General features: G+C 50.9%; 1 protein-coding gene across 3 annotated transcripts in view; it reads left to right on the forward strand.

Moving 5' to 3' along the window:
• LOC118380874 (zinc finger protein 385A-like) overlaps window positions 1-19,914 on the forward strand; it is a 92,233-nt gene that overhangs the window by 60,364 nt on the left and 11,955 nt on the right. For all 3 annotated transcript variants that reach the window (XM_052473547.1, XM_052473545.1, XM_052473546.1), the window contains one exon: window positions 3,572-3,682. In XM_052473547.1, the coding sequence (XP_052329507.1) occupies window positions 3,572-3,682 (111 nt within the window). The remainder of the gene's footprint in view (window positions 1-3,571; window positions 3,683-19,914) is intronic.

Here is a 19,914-nt window from a genome sequence, read left to right on the forward strand (position 1 = left end):
GTTTTGAGTTTTAATGTCACATGCAGAAGTACAGGGAAATGCCTTTCTTGCAAACTCAAAACCCAACAATCAATAATAATGTATTACTAGGAAAAGAAACACGAGAAATAAGATATGCAGAACACAATAAGTAAGTAAGCATACTATATACAGGGTCAGTTCCAATACCATATTTACAATGTACAGGGATACTGTGTGATGGATGGAGGTAGATATGATGGAGGTAGATATGTATAGGAGTAAGGGGACTAGGCAACAGGATATAAAATAAACAGAGTAGCAGCAGCTTGTATGTGAGTGGGAGTGAGGTGAGGTGCTGACTTGTTGCACCCTCGACAACCACTGTGATTATTATTATTTGACCCTGCTGGTCATCTATGAACATTTGAACATCTTGACCATGTTCTGTTATAATCTCCACCCGGCACAGCCAGAAGAGGACTGGCCACCCCTCATAGCCTGGTTCCTCTCTAGGTTTCTTCCTAGGTTTTGACCTTTCTATGTAGTTTTTCCTAGCCACCGTGCTTCTACACCTGCATTGCTTGCTATTTGGGGTTTTAGGCTGAGTTTCTGTACAGCACTTTGAGATATCAGCTGATGTAAGAAGGGCTATATAAATATATTTGATTTGATTTGAGTGTGTGTGTGTAGCATCAGTATAAATGGATGTGCATATTATGTGTGAGTGAGCAGATGATGAAGGGAGTGTGTGTGTGTAGCATCAGTATAAATGGATGTGCATATTATGTGTGAATGAGCAGATGATGAAGGGAGTGTGTGTGTGTAGCATCAGTATAAATGGATGTGCATATTATGTGTGAGTGAGCAGATGATGAAGGGAGTGTGTGTGTGTGTAGCATCAGTATAAATGGATGTGCATATTATGTGTGAGTGAGCAGATGATGAAGGGAGTGTGTGTGTGGAGCATCAGTATAAATGGATGTGCATATTATGTGTGAGTGAGCAGATGATGAAGGGTGTGTGTGTGTAGCATCAGTATAAATGGATGTGCATATTATGTGTGAGTGAGCAGATGATGAAGGGAGTGTGTGTGTGTAGCATCAGTATAAATGGATGTGCATATTATGTGTGAGTGAGCAGATGATGAAGGGTGTGTGTGTGTGTAGCATCAGTATAAATGGATGTGCATATTATGTGTGAGTGAGCAGATGATGAAGGGAGTGTGTGTGTGTAGCATCAGTATAAATGGATGTGCATATTATGTGTGAGTGAGCAGATGATGAAGGGAGTGTGTGTGTGTAGCATCAGTATAAATGGATGTGCATATTATGTGTGAGTGAGCAGATGATGAAGGGAGTGTGTGTGTATAGCATCAGTATAAATGGATGTGCATATTATGTGTGAGTGAGCAGATGATGAAGGGAGTGTGTGTGTGTAGCATCAGTATAAATGGATGTGCATATTATGTGTGAGTGAGCAGATGATGAAGGGAGTGTGTGTGTGAGAGGCAGTGCAAAAATACAAATAAAAGGTCAATAAAGATACAAGGTTAACTCAGACAGTCCGTGTAGCTATTTTTTTTAGCTATTTATCAGTCTTATTGCTTCGGGATAGAAACTGTTCAAGAGCCTGTTGGTGCCAGACTTGATGCACCGGTACCGCTTGCCGTGCGGAAGCAGAGAGAATAGTCTATGGCTTGTGTGGTTGGAGTCTTTAACAATTTTACGGGCCTTCCTACCACACCTACCACAGTGATGTACTGGGCTGTCCGGCCCCAGTGATGTACTGGGCTGTCCGGCCCCAGTGATGTACTGGACTGTCCGGCCCCAGTGATGTACTGGACTGTCCGGCCCCAGTGATGTACTGGACTGTCCGGCCCCAGTGATGTACTGGACTGTCCGGCCCCAGTGATGTACTGGACTGTCCGGCCCCAGTGATGTACTGGACTGTCCGGTCCCAGTGATGTACTGGACTGTCCGGCCCCAGTGATGTACTGGACTGTCCGGCCCCAGTGATGTACTGGACTGTCCGGCCCCAGTGATGTACTGGACTGTCCGGCCCCAGTGATGTACTGGACTGTCCGGCCCCAGTGATGTACTGGACTGTCCGGCCCCAGTGATGTACTGGACTGTCCGGCCCCAGTGATGTACTGGACTGTCCGGCCCCAGTGATGTACTGGACTGTCCAGCCCCAGTGATGTACTGGACTGTCCGGTCCCAGTGATGTACTGGACTGTCCGGCCCCAGTGATGTACTGGACTGTCCGGCCCCAGTGATGTACTGGACTGTCCGGCCCCAGTGATGTACTGGACTGTCCGGCCCCAGTGATGTACTGGACTGTCCGGCCCCAGTGATGTACTGGACTGTCCGGCCCCAATGATGTACTGGACTGTCCGGTCCCAGTGATGTACTGGACTGTCCGGCCCCAGTGATGTACTGGACTGTCCGGCCCCAGTGATGTACTGGACTGTCCGGCCCCAGTGATGTACTGGACTGTCTGCACCACCCTGTACAGGGCCATGCAATCGAGGGCTGTGCTGTTGCCATACCAGGCAGTATGCTATCAATGGTACAGCTTTAGAACTTTTTGAGGATTTTTCAACTTCTTGGGGGGGAAGACTTTGTTTAGACCATTTGAAGTCTTTAGTGATTTGGACACAGAGGAACTTGAAGTTAACATGATCTTTATGAATTATGAAGCCTTTATTTGATTTATGTGTTTTTTATTATAATATAAATTCTTCAAAATTCACAAGTGACATTAGCTGATGAAGCTCTCCTAAGCCTGTGTGAACCACATACCTTATTTTTGGTGTTTATCCTAAAGCCCTACAAAAACGCCATTAATTTTCCTCATAGGCTTTGTCGAACGAACAATGACAGAGTTAGTACCTACAAAAAGACCCCATTTCTATTTCTCTCTATAGGAGACCATTTTAACTTCTTAGCCATACAGTTTCCCTGATCCTCCTGCTATACTGTTGGATGGAGACTGTAATCAGGGCCCTTTAACCCCACTATCAAAAAAGCATTTGAACAGCACCCAAGACCCAAGGCACAGACAGCTCTGGCAGCTGCTGATGAAAAGAAACACTCTCCTGTCGTCATCAATCTGGGCTCTCTTCCCTTCTCTTCCCTTCTCTCTCTCTCTCTCTCTCTCTCTCTCTCTCTCTCTCTCTCTCTCTCTCTCTCTCTCTCTCTCTCTCTCTCTCTCTCTCTCTCTCTCTCTCTCTCTCTCTCTCTCTCTCTCTCTCTCTCTCTCTCTCTCTCTCTCTCTCTCTCTCTCTCCCTTTTTCAAAGCTTTTCATTAACAGCAGCGTAGCCTAGTGGTTAGAGCGTTGGACTAGTAACCGGAAGGTTGTGAGTTCAAACCCCCGAGCTGACAAGGTACAAATCTGTCGTTCTGCCCCTGAACAGGCAGTTAACCCACTGTTCCCAGGCCGTCATTGAAAATAAGAATATGTTCTTAACTGACTTGCCTGGTTAAATAAAGGTACAAAAAATAAAATAAATAAAAAAAACTCTGCTACCAGCACAATGACCTATGTCTATCTGCTCCCCTACTCAGAGTACTTACCTTATAACCTGCTCTCTGCCCCCTCCCCCTCCAGATGGACCCGGTACAGAAGGCAGTGATGAACCACACCTTTGGCCCCCCCATGATGAAGACCAAACGACCCATCATCTCCTGCAATGTCTGCCAGATCCGCTTCAACTCAGAAGTAAGGCTCCATCCATCCACACATTCATCCAGGCATCCATCTAAGTATTCCACACATCTATCTATGCTCTACATCATAACCTGACCAATATGTCAATGATTGACTGGACTGCTGGAGCAGGTGTCAAGTGAGAACTGTGTCTACGATTCCTCTGCTCCACTTTTCCCCTTGGGGCAGCCCTGCTTAGCTTACATTACTGTCTCTCTGTTTGACACCATTTCATTGGCACTTCCCAGAAAGGAGTTAATATTATGCAATTGTGCTCTGGCGGGCTGTGGGGACAAAGCAGAGTAGAGGGGGCTGGATGGCTAGGGGATTAAAGTAAAGGGGGCTGGGAGACTAAAATACATGGAGCTTGGGGGCTAGGGGACTAAAGTACAGGAAGCTTGGGGGCAAGGGGACTACAGTACAGGGAGCTTGGGGGCTAGGGGACTAAAGTACAGGGAGCTTGGGGGCTGGGGGCTAAAGTACAGGGAGCTTGGGGGCTAGGGGACTAAAGTACAGGTGGCTTGGGGACGAGGGGACTAAAGTACAGGGAGCTTGGGGGCTAGGGGACTAAAGTACAGGGGGCTAGGGGACTAAAGTACAGGGAGCTTGGGGGCTAGGGGATTAAAGTACAGGGAGCTTGGGGGCTAGGGGACTAAAGAACAGGGAGCTTGGGGCTAGGGAACTAAAGTACAGGAAGCTTTGGGGCTAGGGGACTAAGGTACAGGGAGCTTGGGGGCGAGGAGACAAGTACAGGGAGCTTGGGGGCTAGGGGACTAAAGTACAGGGAACTTGGGGGCTAGGGGACTAAAGTACAGGGAGCTTGGGGGCTAGGGGACTAAAGTACAGGGAGCTTGGGGGCTAGGGGACTAAAGTACATGGAGCTTGGGGCTAGGGGACTAAAGTACAGGGAGCTTGGGGGCTGGGGGCTAAAGTACAGGGAGCTTGGGGGCTAGGGGACTAAAGTACAGGTGGCTTGGGGACGAGGGGACTAAAGTACAGGGAGCTTGGGGGCTAGGGGACTAAAGTACAGGGGCTAGGGGACTAAAGTACAGGGAGCTTGGGGGCTAGGGATTAAAGTACAGGAGCTTGGGGGCTAGGGGACTAAAGAACAGGGAGCTTGGGGCTAGGGAACTAAAGTACAGGAAGCTTTGGGGCTAGGGGACTAAGGTACAGGGAGCTTGGGGGCGAGGAGACAAGTACAGGGAGCTTGGGGGCTAGGGGACTAAAGTACAGGGAACTTGGGGGCTAGGGGACTAAAGTACAGGGAGCTTGGGGGCTAGGGGACTAAAGTACAGGGAGCTTGGGGGCTAGGGGACTAAAGTACATGGAGCTTGGGGCTAGGGGACTAAAGTACAGGGAGCTTGGGGGCTAGGGGACTAAAGTACAGGGAGCTTGGGGGCTAGGGGACTAAAGTACATGGAGCTTGGGGCAAGGGGACTAAAGTACAGGGAGCTTGGAGGCTAGGGGACTAAGGTACAGGGATCTTGGGGGCTAAGAGATTAAAGTACAGGGAGCTTGGGGGCTAGGGGACTAAAGTACAGGGAGCTTGGGGGCTAAGAGACTAAAGTACAGGGAGCTTGGGGTCTAGAGGACTAAAGTACAGGGAGCTTTGGGGGCTAGGGGACTAGAAAACAGGGGACAAGGGGACAAAAGTACAGGGGGCAAGAGGACTAGAGAACATGGGACTGTGGGTCGAGAGAACAGGGGACTGGGGGACTAGAGAACAGGGGACTAGGTTACAAGAGCACATGGGACTAGGGGACTAGAGAACAGGGGACTGGGGAACTCGAGAACAGGGGACTAGGGGACTAGACAACAGGGGACTAGGGGACTAGACAACAGAGGACTAGGGGACTAGAGAACAAGGGCATAGGGGACTAGAGAACAGGGGATTAGGGGACCAGAGAACATGGGATTGGGGGACTAAAGAACAGGGGACTAGGGGACTAGAGAACAGGGGACTGGGGGACTAGATAACAGGGGACTGGGGGACTAAAGAACAGGGGATTAGGGGACTAGAGAACATAGGACTAGGGGACTAGATAACATGGGACTGGGGGACTAGAGAACAGGGGACTAGGGGACTAGAGAACAGGGGACTGGGGGACTAGAGAAAAGGGGACTAGGGGACTAGAGAACAGGGGACTGGGGGACTTGAGAACAGGGGACTGGGGGACCAGAGAACAGGGGACAGGGGGACTAAAGAACAGGGGACCAGGTGACTAGAGAACATGGGACTAGGGGACTAGACAACAGGGGACAAGGGGAGTAGAGAATAGGGGACCAGGGGACTGGAGAACAGGGGACTAGGGGACTAGAGAACACGGGACTAGGGGATTAGATAACAGGGGACGATGGGACTAGAGAACAGGGGACTTGGGGACTGGAAAACAGGGGACTAGGGGACTAGAGACCAGGGGACTAGGGGACTAGAGACCAGGGGACTAGGGGACTAGAGAACAGGGGACTGGGTGACTTGAGAACAGGGGACTGGGGGACCAGAGAACAGGGGACTGGGGGACTAAAGAACATGGGACCAGGTGACTAGAGAACAGGGGAATGGGGGACTGGAGAACAGGGAACTAGGGGACTACAGAACAGGGGACTATGGGACTAGAGAACAGGGGAATGGGGGACTGGAGAACAGGGGACTAGGGGACTGGAGAACAGGGGACTAGGGGACTGTAGAACAGGGGACTAGGGGACTAGAGACCAGGGGACTAGAGAACAGGGGACTAGGGGACTGTAGAACAGGGGACTAGGGGACTAGAGACCAGGGGACTAGAGAACCGGGGACTAGGGGACTAGAGAACAGGGGACGAGGGGACTATAGAACATGGGACTAGGGGACTGGAGAACAGGGGACTGGCGGACTGGAGAACAGGGGACTAGGGGACTAGAGAACAGGGGACTGGGGGACTAAAGAACAGGGGATTAGGGGACAAGAGAACATGGGACTAGCGGACTAGAGAACATGGGACTGGGGAACTAGAGAACAGGGGACTAGGGATTAGAGAACAGGGGACTGGGGGACTGGAGAACAGGGAACTAGGGGACTACAGAACAGGGGACAAGGGGACTAGAGAACAGGGGACTAGAGGACTAGAGATGAAGGGACTGAAGAACAGGGGACTAGGGGACTGGAGAACAGGGGACTAGGGGACTGTAGAACAGGGGACTAGGGGACTAGAGACCAGGGGACTAGAGAACAGGGGACTAGGGGACAGTAGAACAGGGGACTAGGGGACTAGAGACCAGGGGACTAGGGGACTGGCGGACTGGAGAACGGGGGACTAGGGGACTAGAGAACAGGGGACTGGAGAACAGGGGACTCTGGGACTAGAGAACAGGGGACTAGGGGACTATAGAATAGGGGAGTAGGGGACTGGAGAACAGGGGACAAGGGGACTAGAGAACAGGGGACTAGGGGACTATAGAACATGGGACTAGGGGACTGGAAAACAGGGGACTGGCGGACTGGAGAACAGGGGACTAGGGGACTAGAGAACAGGGGACTAGGGGACTAGAGACGAAGGGACTAGAGAACAGGGGACTAGGGGACTGGAGAACAGTGGTCTAGGGGACTAGAGACCAGGGAACAAGGGGACTGTAGAACAGGGGACGAGGGGACTAGAGACCAGGGGACTAGAGAACAGGGGACTAGGGGACTAGAGAACAGGGGACTAGGGGACTATAGAACATGGGACTAGGGGACTGGCGGACTGGAGAACGGGGGACTAGGGGACTAGAGAACAGGGGACTAGAGAACAGGGGACTCTGGGACTAGAGAACAGGGGACTAGGGGACTATAGAATAGGGGAGTAGGGGACTGGAGAACAGGGGACAAGGGGACTAGAGAACAGGGGACTAGGGGACTATAGAACATGGGACTAGGGGACTGGAAAACAGGGGACTAGAGAACAGGGGACTAGGGGACTGTAGAACAGGGGACTAGGGGACTGGAGAACAGAGGACTAGGGGACTAGAGAACAGGGGACTGGGGGACTAGAGAACAGTGGACTAGGGGACTAGGGGACGAGAGAAAAGGGGACTAGGGGACGAGAGAACAGGGCACTAGGGGACTAGAGAACAGGGGACAAGAGGACTAGAGAACAGCGGATTAGGGGACTAGAGAACATGGGACTAGGGGACTAGATAACAGGGGACTAGGGGACTAAAGAACAGGGGACTAGGGGACTAGAGAACAGGGGACGAGGGGACTAGAGAACAGGGGACTAGAGGACTAGAGATGAAGGGACTGGAGATCAGTGGACTAGGGGACTGGAGAACAGGGGACTAGGGGACTGTAGAACAGGGGACTAGGGGACTAGAGACCAGGGGACTAGAGAACAGGGGACTAGGGGACTAGAGAACATGGGACTAGGGGACTAGATAACAGGGGACTAGGGGACTAAAGAACAGGGGACTAGGGGACTAGAGAAGAGGGGACTGGGGGACTAGACAACAGCGGACTAGGGGACTAGAGAACAGGGGACTAGTGGACTATAGAACATGGGGACTGGAAAACAGCAGACTAGAGAACAGGGGACTAGGGGACTGGAGAACAGGGGACAAGGGGACTGGAGAACAGGGGACTAGGGGACTGGAGAACAGGGGACTAGGGGACTAGAGAACAGGGGACTAGGGGACTGGAGAACAGGGGACTAGGGGACTTTAGACCAGGGGACTAGGGGACTAGAGAACAGGGGACTGGGGGACTAGAGAACAGTGGACTAGGGGACGAGAGAAAAGGGGACTAGGGGACGAGAGAACAGGGCACTAGGGGACTAGAGAACAGGGGACAAGGAGACTAGAGAACAGCGGATTAGGGGACTAAAGAACATGGGACTAGGGGACTAGATAACAGGGGACTAGGGGACTAAAGAACAGGGGACTAGGGGACTAGAGAAGAGGGGACTGGGGGACTAGACAACAGCGGACTAGGGGAGTAAAGAATATGGGACTAGGGGACTAGAGACGAAGGGACTAGAGAACAGGGGACTAGGGGACTTGAGAACAGGGGACTAGGGGACTAGAACAGGGGACTAGGGGACTAGAAACGAAGGGACTAGAGAACAGGGGACTAGGGGACTGGAGAACAGGGGACTAGGGGACTAGAGATCAGGGAACTAGGGGACTTTAGAACAGGGGACTAGGGGATGAGAGAATAGGGGACCAGGGGACTGGAGAACAGGGGACTAGGGGACTAGAGAACACGGGACTAGGGGACTAGAGACGAAGGGACTAGAGAACAGGGGACTAGGGGACTGGAGAACAGGGGACTAGGGGACCAGAGACCAGGGGACTAGAGAACAGGGGACTAGGGGACTAGAGAACAGGGGACTAGGGGAATATAGAACAGGGGACTAGGGCACTAGAGACCAGGGGACTAGAGAACAGGGGACTAGGGGACTGGAGAACAGGGGACTGGCGGACTGGAGAACAGGGGACTAGGGGACTAGAGAACAGGGGACTAGGGGACTAGAGACGAAGGGACTAGAGAACAGGGGACTAGGGGACTAGAGACCAGGGAACTAGGGGACTGTAGAACAGGGGACTGGGGCACTAGAGACCGGGGGACTAGAGAACAGGGGACTAGGGGACTGGAGAACAGGGGCTGGCGGACTGGAGAACAGGGGACTATGGGACTAGAGAACAGGGGACTGGAGAACAGGAGACTCGGGGACTAGAGAACAGGGGACTAGGGGACTAGAGAACAGGGGACTAGGGGACTGGAGAACAGGGGACTAGGGGACTAGAGAACAGGGGACTAGAGGACTATAGAACATGGGACTAGGGGACTGGAAAACAGGGGACTAAAGGACACGTGACTAGGGGACTAGAGAACACGGGACTAGGGGACTAAATAACAGGGGACTAGGGGACTAGAGACGAAGGGACTAGAGAACAGGGGACTAGGGGACTCGCTGTTGGCTGGGCTCCCTGCCTGTGCCATTAAACCCCTACAACTCATCCAGAACGCCGCAGCCCGTCTGGTGTTCAGCCTTCTCAAGTTCTCTCACGTCACCCCGCTCCTCCGCTCTCTCCACTGGCTTCCAGTTGAAGCTCGCATCCGCTACAAGACCATGGTGCTTGCCTACGGAGCTGTGAGGGGAACGGCACCTCAGTACCTCCAGGCTCTGATCAGGCCCTACACCCAAACAAGGGCACTGCGTTCATCCACCTCTGGCCTGCTCGCCTCCCTACAACTGAGGAAGTACAGTTCCCGCTCAGCCCAGTCAAAACTGTTCGCTGCTCTGGCCCCCCAATGGTGGAACAAACTCCCTCACGACGCCAGGACAGCGGAGTCAATCACCACCTTCCGGAGACACCTGAAACCCCACCTCTTTAAGGAATACCTAGGATAGGATAAGTAATCCTTCTCACCCCCCTTTAAGATTTAGATGCACTATTGTAAAGTGACTGTTCTACTGGATGTCATAAGGTGAATGCACCAATTTGTAAGTCGCTCTGGATAAGAGCGTCTGCTAAATGATTTAAATGTAATGTAAATGTAATGTAATGTTAAATGAGAACAGGGGACTAGGGGGACTAGAGACCAGGGGACTGGAGAACAGGGGACAAGGGGACTAGAGAATGGGACTAGGGGACTATAGAACATGGGACTAGGGGACTGGAGAACAGGGGACTGGCGGACTGGAGAACAGGGGACTAGGGGACAAGAGAACAGGGGACTAGGGGACTAGAAACGAAGGGACTAGAGAACAGGGGACTAGGGGACTGGAGAACAGGGGACTAGGGGAATAGAGATCAGGGAACTAGGGGACTGTAGAACAGGGGACTAGGGGATGAGAGAATAGGGGACCAGGGGACTGGAGAACAGGGGACTAGGGGACTAGAGAACATGGGACTAGGGGATTCGATAACAGGGGATGATGGGACTAGAGAACAGGGGACTAGGGGACTGGAGAACAGGGGACTAGGGGACTATAGACCAGGGGACGAGGGGACTAAAGAAACAGGGGACTAGGGGACTAGAGAACACGGGACTAGGGGATTTGATAACAGGGGATGATGGGACTAGAGAACAGGGGACTAGGGGACTGGAGAACAGGGAACTAGGGGACTAGAGAACAGGGGACTATGGAACTTGACAACAGAGGACTAGAGAACAGGGGACAAGGGGACTAGAGAACAGTGGACTGGGGGACTGGAGAATAGGGAACTAGGGGACTAGAGAACAGGGCACTATGGGACTAGATAACAGGGGACTAGGGGACGAAAGAACAGGGGACTAGGGGACTAAAGAACAGGGGACTAGGGGACTAGAGAACAGGGGACTAGGGGACTTGAGAACAGTTGACTAGGGGACTAGAGATGAAGGGACTAGAGAACAGGGGACTAGGGGACTGGAGAACAGGGGACTAAGGGACTAGAGACCAGGCGACTAGAGAACGGGGGACTAGGGGACTAGAGAACAGGGGACTAGGGGACTATAGAACATGGGACTAGGGGACTGGAGAACAGGGGACTGGCGGACTGGAGAACAGGGGACTAGGGGACAAGAGAACAGGGGACTAGGTGACTAGAGACGAAGGGACTAGAGAACAGGGGACTAGGGGACTGGAGAACCTGGGACTAAGGGACTAGAGACCAGGGAACTAGGGGACTGTAGAACAGGGGACTAGGGGACTAGAGAACAGGGGACTTGGGGACTATAGAACATGGGACTAGGGGACTGGAGAACAGGGGACTGGCGGACTGGAGAACGGGGGACGAGGGGACTAGAGAACAGGCGACTGGAGAACAGGGTACTCTGGGACTATAGAACAGGGGACTAGGGGACTGGAGAATAGGGGAGTAGAGGACTGGAGAACAGGGGACTAGGGGACTAGAGAACAGGGGACTAGGGGACTGGAGAACAGGGGACTGGCGGACTGGAGAACAGGGGACTAGGGGACTAGAGAACAGGGGACTAGGGGACTAGAGACGAAGGGACTAGAGAACATGGGACTAGGGGACTAGAGACCAGGGAACTAGGGGACTGTAGAACAGGGGACTGGGGCACTAGAGACCGGGGGACTAGAGAACAGGGGACTAGGGGACTGGAGAACAGGGGCTGGCGGACTGGAGAACAGGGGACTATGGGACTAGAGAACAGGGGACTGGAGAACAGGAGACTCGGGGACTAGAGAACAGGGGACTAGGGGACTAGAGAACAGGGGACTAGGGGACTGGAGAACAGGGGACTAGGGGACTAGAGAACAGGGGACTAGAGGACTATAGAACATGGGACTAGGGGACTGGAAAACAGGGGACTAAAGGACACGTGACTAGGGGACTAGAGAACACGGGACTAGGGGACTAAATAACAGGGGACTAGGGGACTAGAGACGAAGGGACTAGAGAACAGGGGACTAGGGGACTAGAGAACAGGGGACTAGGGGACTAGAGAACAGGGGACTAGGGGACAGGGAAACAGGGGACTGGAGAACAGGGGACTGGCGGACTGGAGAATGGGGGACTAGGGGACTAGAGAACGGGGGACTAGAGAGCAGGGGACTAGGGGACTGGAGAACAGGGGACTAGGGGACTAGAGAACAGGGGACTAGGGGACTAGAGAACAGGGGACTAGGGGACAGGGAAACAGGGGACTGGAGAACAGGGGACTGGCGGACTGGAGAACAGGGGACTAGGGGACTAGAGAACAGGGGACTGGAGAACAGGGGACTCGGGGACTAGAGAACAGGGGACTAGGGGACTGGAGAACAGGGGACTAGGGGACTATAGAACATGGGACTAGGGGACTGGAATACAGGGGACTAAAGAACACGGGACTAGGGGACTAGAGAACACGGGACTTGGGGACTAAATAACAGGGGACTAGGGGACGAGAGAACAGGGGACTTGGGGACTGGAGAACAGGCGACTGGAGAACAGGGTACTCTGGGACTAGAGAACAGGGGACTAGGGGACTGGAGAATAGGGGAGTAGAGGACTGGAGAACAGGGGACTAGGGGACTAGAGACCAGGGGACTGGAGAACAGGGGACTAGGGGACTAGAGAACAGGGGACTAGGGGACTATAGAACATGGGACTAGGGGACTGGAGAACAGGGGACTGGCGGACTGGAGAACATGGGACTAGGGAACTAGAGAACAGGGGACTAGGGGACTAGAGACGAAGGGACTAGAGAACAGGGGACTAGGGGACTGGAGAACAGGGGACTAGGGGACTAGAGATCAGGGAACTAGGGGACTGTAGAAAAGGGGACTAGAGGACTAGAGACCAGGGGACTAGAGAACAGGGAACTAGGGGACTAGAGAACAGGGGACTAGCGGACTAGAGAACATGGGACTGGGGAACTAGAGAACAGGGGACTAGGGACTAGAGAACAGGGGACTGGGGGACTGGAGAACAGGGAACTAGGGGACTAGAGAACAGGGGACTAGGGGACTATACAACATGGGACTAGGGGACTAGAGAACATGGGACTAGGGGACTAGATAACAGGGGACTAGGGGACGAAAGAACCGGGGACTAGGGGACTAAAGAACAGGGGACTAGGGGACTAGAGAACAGGGGACTAGGGGACTAAATAACAGGGGACTAGGGGACTAGAGAACAGGGGACTAGGGGGCTAGAGAACAGGGGACTAGGGGACTAGAGACGAAGGGACTAGAGAACAGGGGACGAGGGGACTGGAGAACAGGGGACTGGCAGATTGGAGAACAGGGGACTAGGGGACTAGAGAACAGGGGACTAGGGGACTAGAGACGAAGGGACTGTAGAACAGAGGACAAGGGGACTAGAGACCAGGGGACTAGAGAACAGGGGACTAGGGGACTGGAAAACAGGGGACTAGAGAACAGGGGACTAGGGGACTGGAGAACAGGGGACTAGGGGACTGTAGAACAGGGGACTTGGGGACTGGAGAACAGGGGACTAGGGGACTAGAGAACAGGGGACTAGGGGACTAGACAACGGGGGACTAGGGGACTAGAGAACATGGGACTAGGGACTAGATAACAGCGGACTAGGGGACGAAAGAAAAGGGGACTAGGGGACTAGAGAACACGGGACTAGGGGACTTGAGAACAGGGGACTAGGGGACTAAATAACAGGGGACTAGGGGACTAGATACGAAGGGACTAGAGAACAGGGGACTAGGGGACTAGAGACCAGGGGACTAGAGAACAGGGGACTAGGGGACTAGAGACCAGGGGACTAGAGAACAGCGGACTAGGGGACTAGAGAACATGGGACTAGGGCACTAGTTAACAGGGGACTAGGGGACTAAAGAACAGGGGACTAGGGGACTAGAGAACAGGGGACTAGGGGACGAGAGAACAGGGGACTAGTGGACTGGAGAACAGGGGACTAGAGAACAGGGGACTAGGGGACCAAAAAACAGGAGACTCGGGGACTAGAGAACAGGGGACTAGGGGACTAGAGAACAGGGGACTAGGGGACTAGAGAACAGGGGACTAGGAGACTGGAGGACCGGGGACTAGGGGACTGGAGAACAGGGGACTCGGGGACTAGAGAACAGGGGACTAGGGGACTAGGGAACAGGGGACTAGGGGACTAGAGAACAGGGGACTCGGGGACTAGAGAACAGGGGACTACGGGACTAGAGCACAGGGGACTAGGGGACTAGAGAACAGGGGACTAGGGGACTGGAGAACAGGGGACTAGGGGACTAGAGCACAGGGGACTAGGGGACTAGAGCACAGGGGACTAGGGGACTAGAGCACAGGGGACTAGGGGACTAGAGAACAGGGGACTAGGGGACTGGAGAACAGGGGACTAGGGGACTAGAGCACAGGGGACTAGGGGACTAGAGAACAGGGGACTAGGGGACTAGGGAACAGGGGACTAGGGGACTAGAGAACAGGGGACTCGGGGACTAGAGAACAGGGGACTAGGGGACTATAGCACAGGGGACTAGGGGACTAGAGAACAGGGGACTAGGGGACTGGAGAACAGGGGACTAGGGGACTAGAGAACAGGGGACTAGGGGACTAGAGAACAGGGGACTCGGGGACTAGAGAACAGGGGACTAGGGGACTAGAGAACAGGGGACTCGGGGACTAGAGAACAGGGGACTAGGGGACTAGAGCACAGGGGACTAGGGGACTAGAGAACAGGGGACTAGGGGACTGGGGAACAGGGGGTTAGGGGACTAGGGAACAGGGGACTAGGGGACTGGAGAACAGGGGACTAGGGGACTAGAGCACAGGGGGTTAGGGGACTAGGGAACAGGGGACTAGGGGACTGGAGAACCGGGGACTAGGGGACTAGAGAACAGGGGACTAGGGGACTGGAGAACCGGGGACTAGGGGACTAGAGCACAGGGGACTAGGGAACAGGGGACTAGGGGACTAGAGAACAGGGGACTAGGGAACAGGGGACTAGGGGACTAGAGAACAGGGGACTAGGGGACTGGAGAACCGGGGACTAGGGGACTGGAGAACCGGGTACTAGGGGACTAGAGCACAGGGGGTTAGGGTTCTGAGATGTTGATGTTGGATTGAATGTTTCAGTCTGTGGGGATGTCTTAAAAGGAAACACAGTAGAATGACTGCTGGCCAAGTGCTTATGATATATTTTCCAGCAAGCATAGGACAGCCACCAACTGCTTTTATTTCTAGAATGCTTCATGGAGATAGTTGTGATCGAGGGATTGTGAGGGGTCAGCGAGGGTGAATGTGATGCAACAAAAAACTGACTTGATCTGGTCATTGGGTGAAATTTGAGAAAGTAGTGAATGCTTACAAAGCACATGTCAGTCTTTGTACAGGGCACCAAAAAGAGGATGACTGAGGGAGTAGAACTAAAGAATTAACAGAATTAACAGAAGAGGTGGTTTAAGTGTTCACATACACTACTGGTCAAACGTTTTAGAACACCTACTAATTCAAGGGTTTTGTTTATTTTTACTATTTTCAACATTGTTGAATAATAGTGAAGACATCAAAAATGTTGAATAACAAATATATTATAACATATACATCCCTTGTGGGATTATTCAGATTGGTTTGTTCCATCGGCATGTAAAAGTGATTAGGATCTTGGATGGTGCTGCACACATTCCAGTAGAGTAGGGGTCTAACAGCTAGGTGCTTATGACACTGACTGCCTTCTGAAACATACAGTCATAAAGACAGAAGCCCTCAGCTCTGTACACATCATTAAATGTGAAATAAGCACATAAACCAATGCTCAGTTTGAATGCATGTCTTTGTCTGTATTTTGTATTTTATTGGGATCCCTATTATCTGTTGCAACAGCAGCAGCTACTCTTCCAGGTGTCCACACAAAACATAAAACATGACATAATACAGAACATCAGTAGACAAGAACAGCTCAAGGACAGAACTAGTACACATTGTCACGAACGTCGTCTTGAAAAGGACCGGACCAAGGTGCAAATGTCGCCAACAAAACAATAAACAACTAAAACTATCGTGAAGCTCCGTAAGGCTATACATGCATTAAATGAAGACAACAACCCACAAATGAGAAAAGGATAAAAGGCTGCCTAAGTAGGATTCCCAATCAGAGACAACGATAGCCAGCTGTCCCTGATTGAGAATCATACCCTGCCAAAAACAAAGAACCAGAAAGCATAGACTTTCCCACCCGAGTCACACCCTGACCAAACAAACATAGAGAATAAAAGGATCTCTACAGTCAGGGCGTGACACACGTAGTCTACATATCAATACATACAAACAAACTGTCTATGTCAAATAGAGGAGAGGCGTTGTGCCTTGAGGAGTTGCTTTATCTGTTTTTTTAAACCAGGTTTGCTGTTCATTTCAGCAATATGAGATGGAACGGAGTTCCATGCAATAATGGCTCTACTATACGCTTTCTTGAATTTGTTCTGGATATGGGGACTGTGGAAAGACTCCTTGTGACATGTCTTGTGGAGTAAATGTGTGTGTTTTTTTATTTTTTTATTTTACCTTTATTTAACCAGGCAAGTCAGTTAAGAATAAATTCTTATTTCCAATGACGGCCTGGGAACAGTGGGTTAACTGCCTGTTCAGGGGTAGAACGACAGATTTGTACCTTGTCAGCTCGGGAGTTTGAACTTGCAACCTTCCGGTTACTAGTCCAACGCTCTAACCACTAGGCTACCCTGCCGCCCCACAGTCAGAGCTGTGTGTAAGTTGACCATGCAAACAATTTGGGATTTTCAGCATATTAATGTTTCTTAAAAAAAATAAGAAACATTCATTTGTTGAAAATCAAATATTGTACTGTAACCACATACATCTGTTGTCTCTACATTATTTTCTCTGTATATGATCCTCTCTCCTTGCTGCTGTGTGTATTAGAACACAAACTCACCTGTAAACATACACGGTCAAATCTGAGGCTGTTTTTAAGGCCTGATTATACAACCCCTCCCCTACACAGATGGGAGCGTTTTATCACCAGTAAGATGTGGTAAGACCTGTTTTCCGGTCATAGACTGCATTGAGGATAACAATTTCACTGTAGCAGGCTTAGGCAATTTGCTTCATAATGTGCACTACGTGTATTCAACATTATTGTTGTGTAATATTAAATGTTTTTGAACTGCTTCACAATGGGTATAGAAAGTACAGGCCAGGGTACATTGGACCAGCTTGAGGGATGGGTATATCCCCTAAACATACAGTAAAAGTCTCTTTGCTCAGGGTAAACACAGTGTCACCTCTAAGCCAGACTCAAGTTTGACACACGATCCTGGCTAAAAATATTGACATATGCCAATGAATAAAGCACTAAATGCTTTTCAGGAAAGAGCGGTGGAAACATAGACAGGGGAGCGTCTGAAAGGCCGTAACAGCTGCATCTATCTACCCTCTCGAATCCACTCTCCTGGACACCATGTTCTCACATTCTGTAGTACACACTCAAATCAAATACAATGTTATTTGTCACATGTGCCAAATACAACAGGTGTAGACTTAACTGAGAAATTATAATAAAAAGAAAAATAGTAACACAAGGAATAAAATACACAAGAATAAATCAATATACAGAGAGTACCAGTACCAGGTCAATGTGCAGAGGTACGAGGTATTTGAAGGCAGGGTAAAGTGACTAGGCATCAGGATAGATAATAATAGCAAATGAGTGTAAAAGTGTGTGTGTTTGTGTTGTCGGTATGCGTGTGTGTGTGTTATGTGTGTGTGTGCATATCTAGTGTACAGTATGTGAATGTGTGTGGAGTTTTTGTGTGAGTTTCAGTGTAGTGTGTGTGTGTGTGTGTGTGTGTGTGTGTGTGTGTGTGTGTGTGTGTGTGTGTGTGTGTGTGTGTGTGTGTGTGTGTGTGTGTGTGTGTGTGTGTGTGTGTGTGTGTGTGTGTGTGTGTGTGTGTGTGTGTGTGTGTGTGTGTGTGTGTGTGTGAGTGTGTATATATAGTGAGTGTGCATAGAGTCAGTGTAAGATAGGGTCAGTGCAGATAATCAGGGTAACCACTTAATTAACTATTTAGCAGTCTTATGGCTTGGGGGTAGAAGCTGTCTCAGAGCCTGTTGGTCCGAGAGCCGATGCTCCGGTACTGTTTGCCGTACAGTAGCAGAGTGAAAAGTCTATGGCTTGGGTGGCTGGAGTCTTTGGCAATTTTTCGGCTATCCTTTCACACCGCCTGACATAGAGGTCCTGGATGGCAGGGAGCTCAGCCCCAGTGATGTACTGGGCTGTTCGCACCACCCCCTGTGGCGCTTTGTGGTCGAGGGTTTGCTGTAGGGTTAGGTGTCACTGTCGTCAACCCTGTGTGTGTGGGTGTGTGAGTGTCATCTGTCTGTCTGTGCCTGTATGTAGCAGCGTAGAATAGTGTACTGTGTGTGGTGTGTATGTGTGTGTTCAACTTCCACTGTTGTAAAAACTCGACTGGACCCTTGGCCACCTGTTTGGCCTTCACTCTCTTTATGCATCATCATCAGTACAGTCAGTGTGTGTGAGAAAGTCCTGATCTCCATCTGCTCTACCAGTCCAGTATTCAGTGATCTGAAAGGGGAAGTCAGGTTGTGAGCGCAGAGCACAATGGAAGTTCTCTAATAATGAAAGAATAGTCTGCTCACAGTTTACAGCCAAGGATATGTTATTGCAGCACTACTGCATTTCAGAAGCACAGTTAGAGGCACTATTATATAATACTTTCCACACGTTTCAAATGTTATACCCCAGCCAGCATACATTGTCTTTCCTGCTATGAACAGTAAGATATTTTGATATAAATATTTAAAATAAAGTACCGGCAGCACTCTCACTGAATTGTGTTTTCTGTCAGTCAACATGGATTAAACGTCATCATCTGCTGAACCAGATACAATTAAAGACTGAAGCTGAACCAAACCAACATATCTGGATTGATTCATATAAACTCAGAAGCAAACCTATCACACTGCCAGTCTGCCACCAGTAATGTACTGTATACTGCAATTCATTCCAAGCAGCCACCATACAGGACAGGCTGTCAGAGCTCAGCCCAGCTCTCTATGCTGCAAGACCGACGTCACATGCCTCTTTATTGTGCTGCATTGGCTATCGTTACCACTGCAGCACCACAAAGCTGGACACCCTCTCTCTCTCTCTCTCTCTCTCTCTCTCTCTCTCTCTCTCTCTCTCTCTCTCTCTCTCTCTCTCTCTCTCTCTCTCTCTCTCTCTCTCTCTCTCTCTCTCTCTCTCTCTCTCTCTCTCTCTCTCTCTCTCTCTCTCTCTCCATGTCAATTTCAGTCCCTAAAATAGATCCTGCTTCCTTTTCCTTTGTTCCGCCTCTTCTTCATACATGTTGATGTCTCTATCTCTTTCTCTCTTTCTGGTCTACTTCCTGTGCCCCTTCTCTTCTGCATTTCCCTCGTCCTCCCTCTCCTCTCCCACCCCCTCTCTCCTCCATTGTGTTGCGTGTCGGCTGTACAGTAGACTTGGCTGCTCGACCAGTTCTCTCTGGTTCCTCTGCCTTTGTCACTCATAGATTAAACATCAAAGCCACTTCCTGCTCAGAGAGAAAAGGATCATATTTTCATATCCACTTTTCATAACGCTTCTTAACCCATTCCAAACATCATGTACTCTTCTTTTATAACTCTTCAGTCCTACACTAAAGATCTCTATTTCCTCCTTCCTTCTAATCTCTTTCTAGACTTCCTCTGCGCTATCCCCTCTTCCTGTCTCCCCTCTCTGTTGTCAACTCTGTTCAGGTGTAATTGATTGTTGAATTTCATTGATCCCCCAAGACCTAAACACTGAAGGTCAGGACAGAGCTTCAAAACCAAAGC

This window comes from Oncorhynchus keta, chromosome 21, assembly GCF_023373465.1.
Source record: "Oncorhynchus keta strain PuntledgeMale-10-30-2019 chromosome 21, Oket_V2, whole genome shotgun sequence".
In the NCBI taxonomy this organism is placed as follows: Eukaryota; Metazoa; Chordata; class Actinopteri; order Salmoniformes; family Salmonidae; genus Oncorhynchus; species Oncorhynchus keta.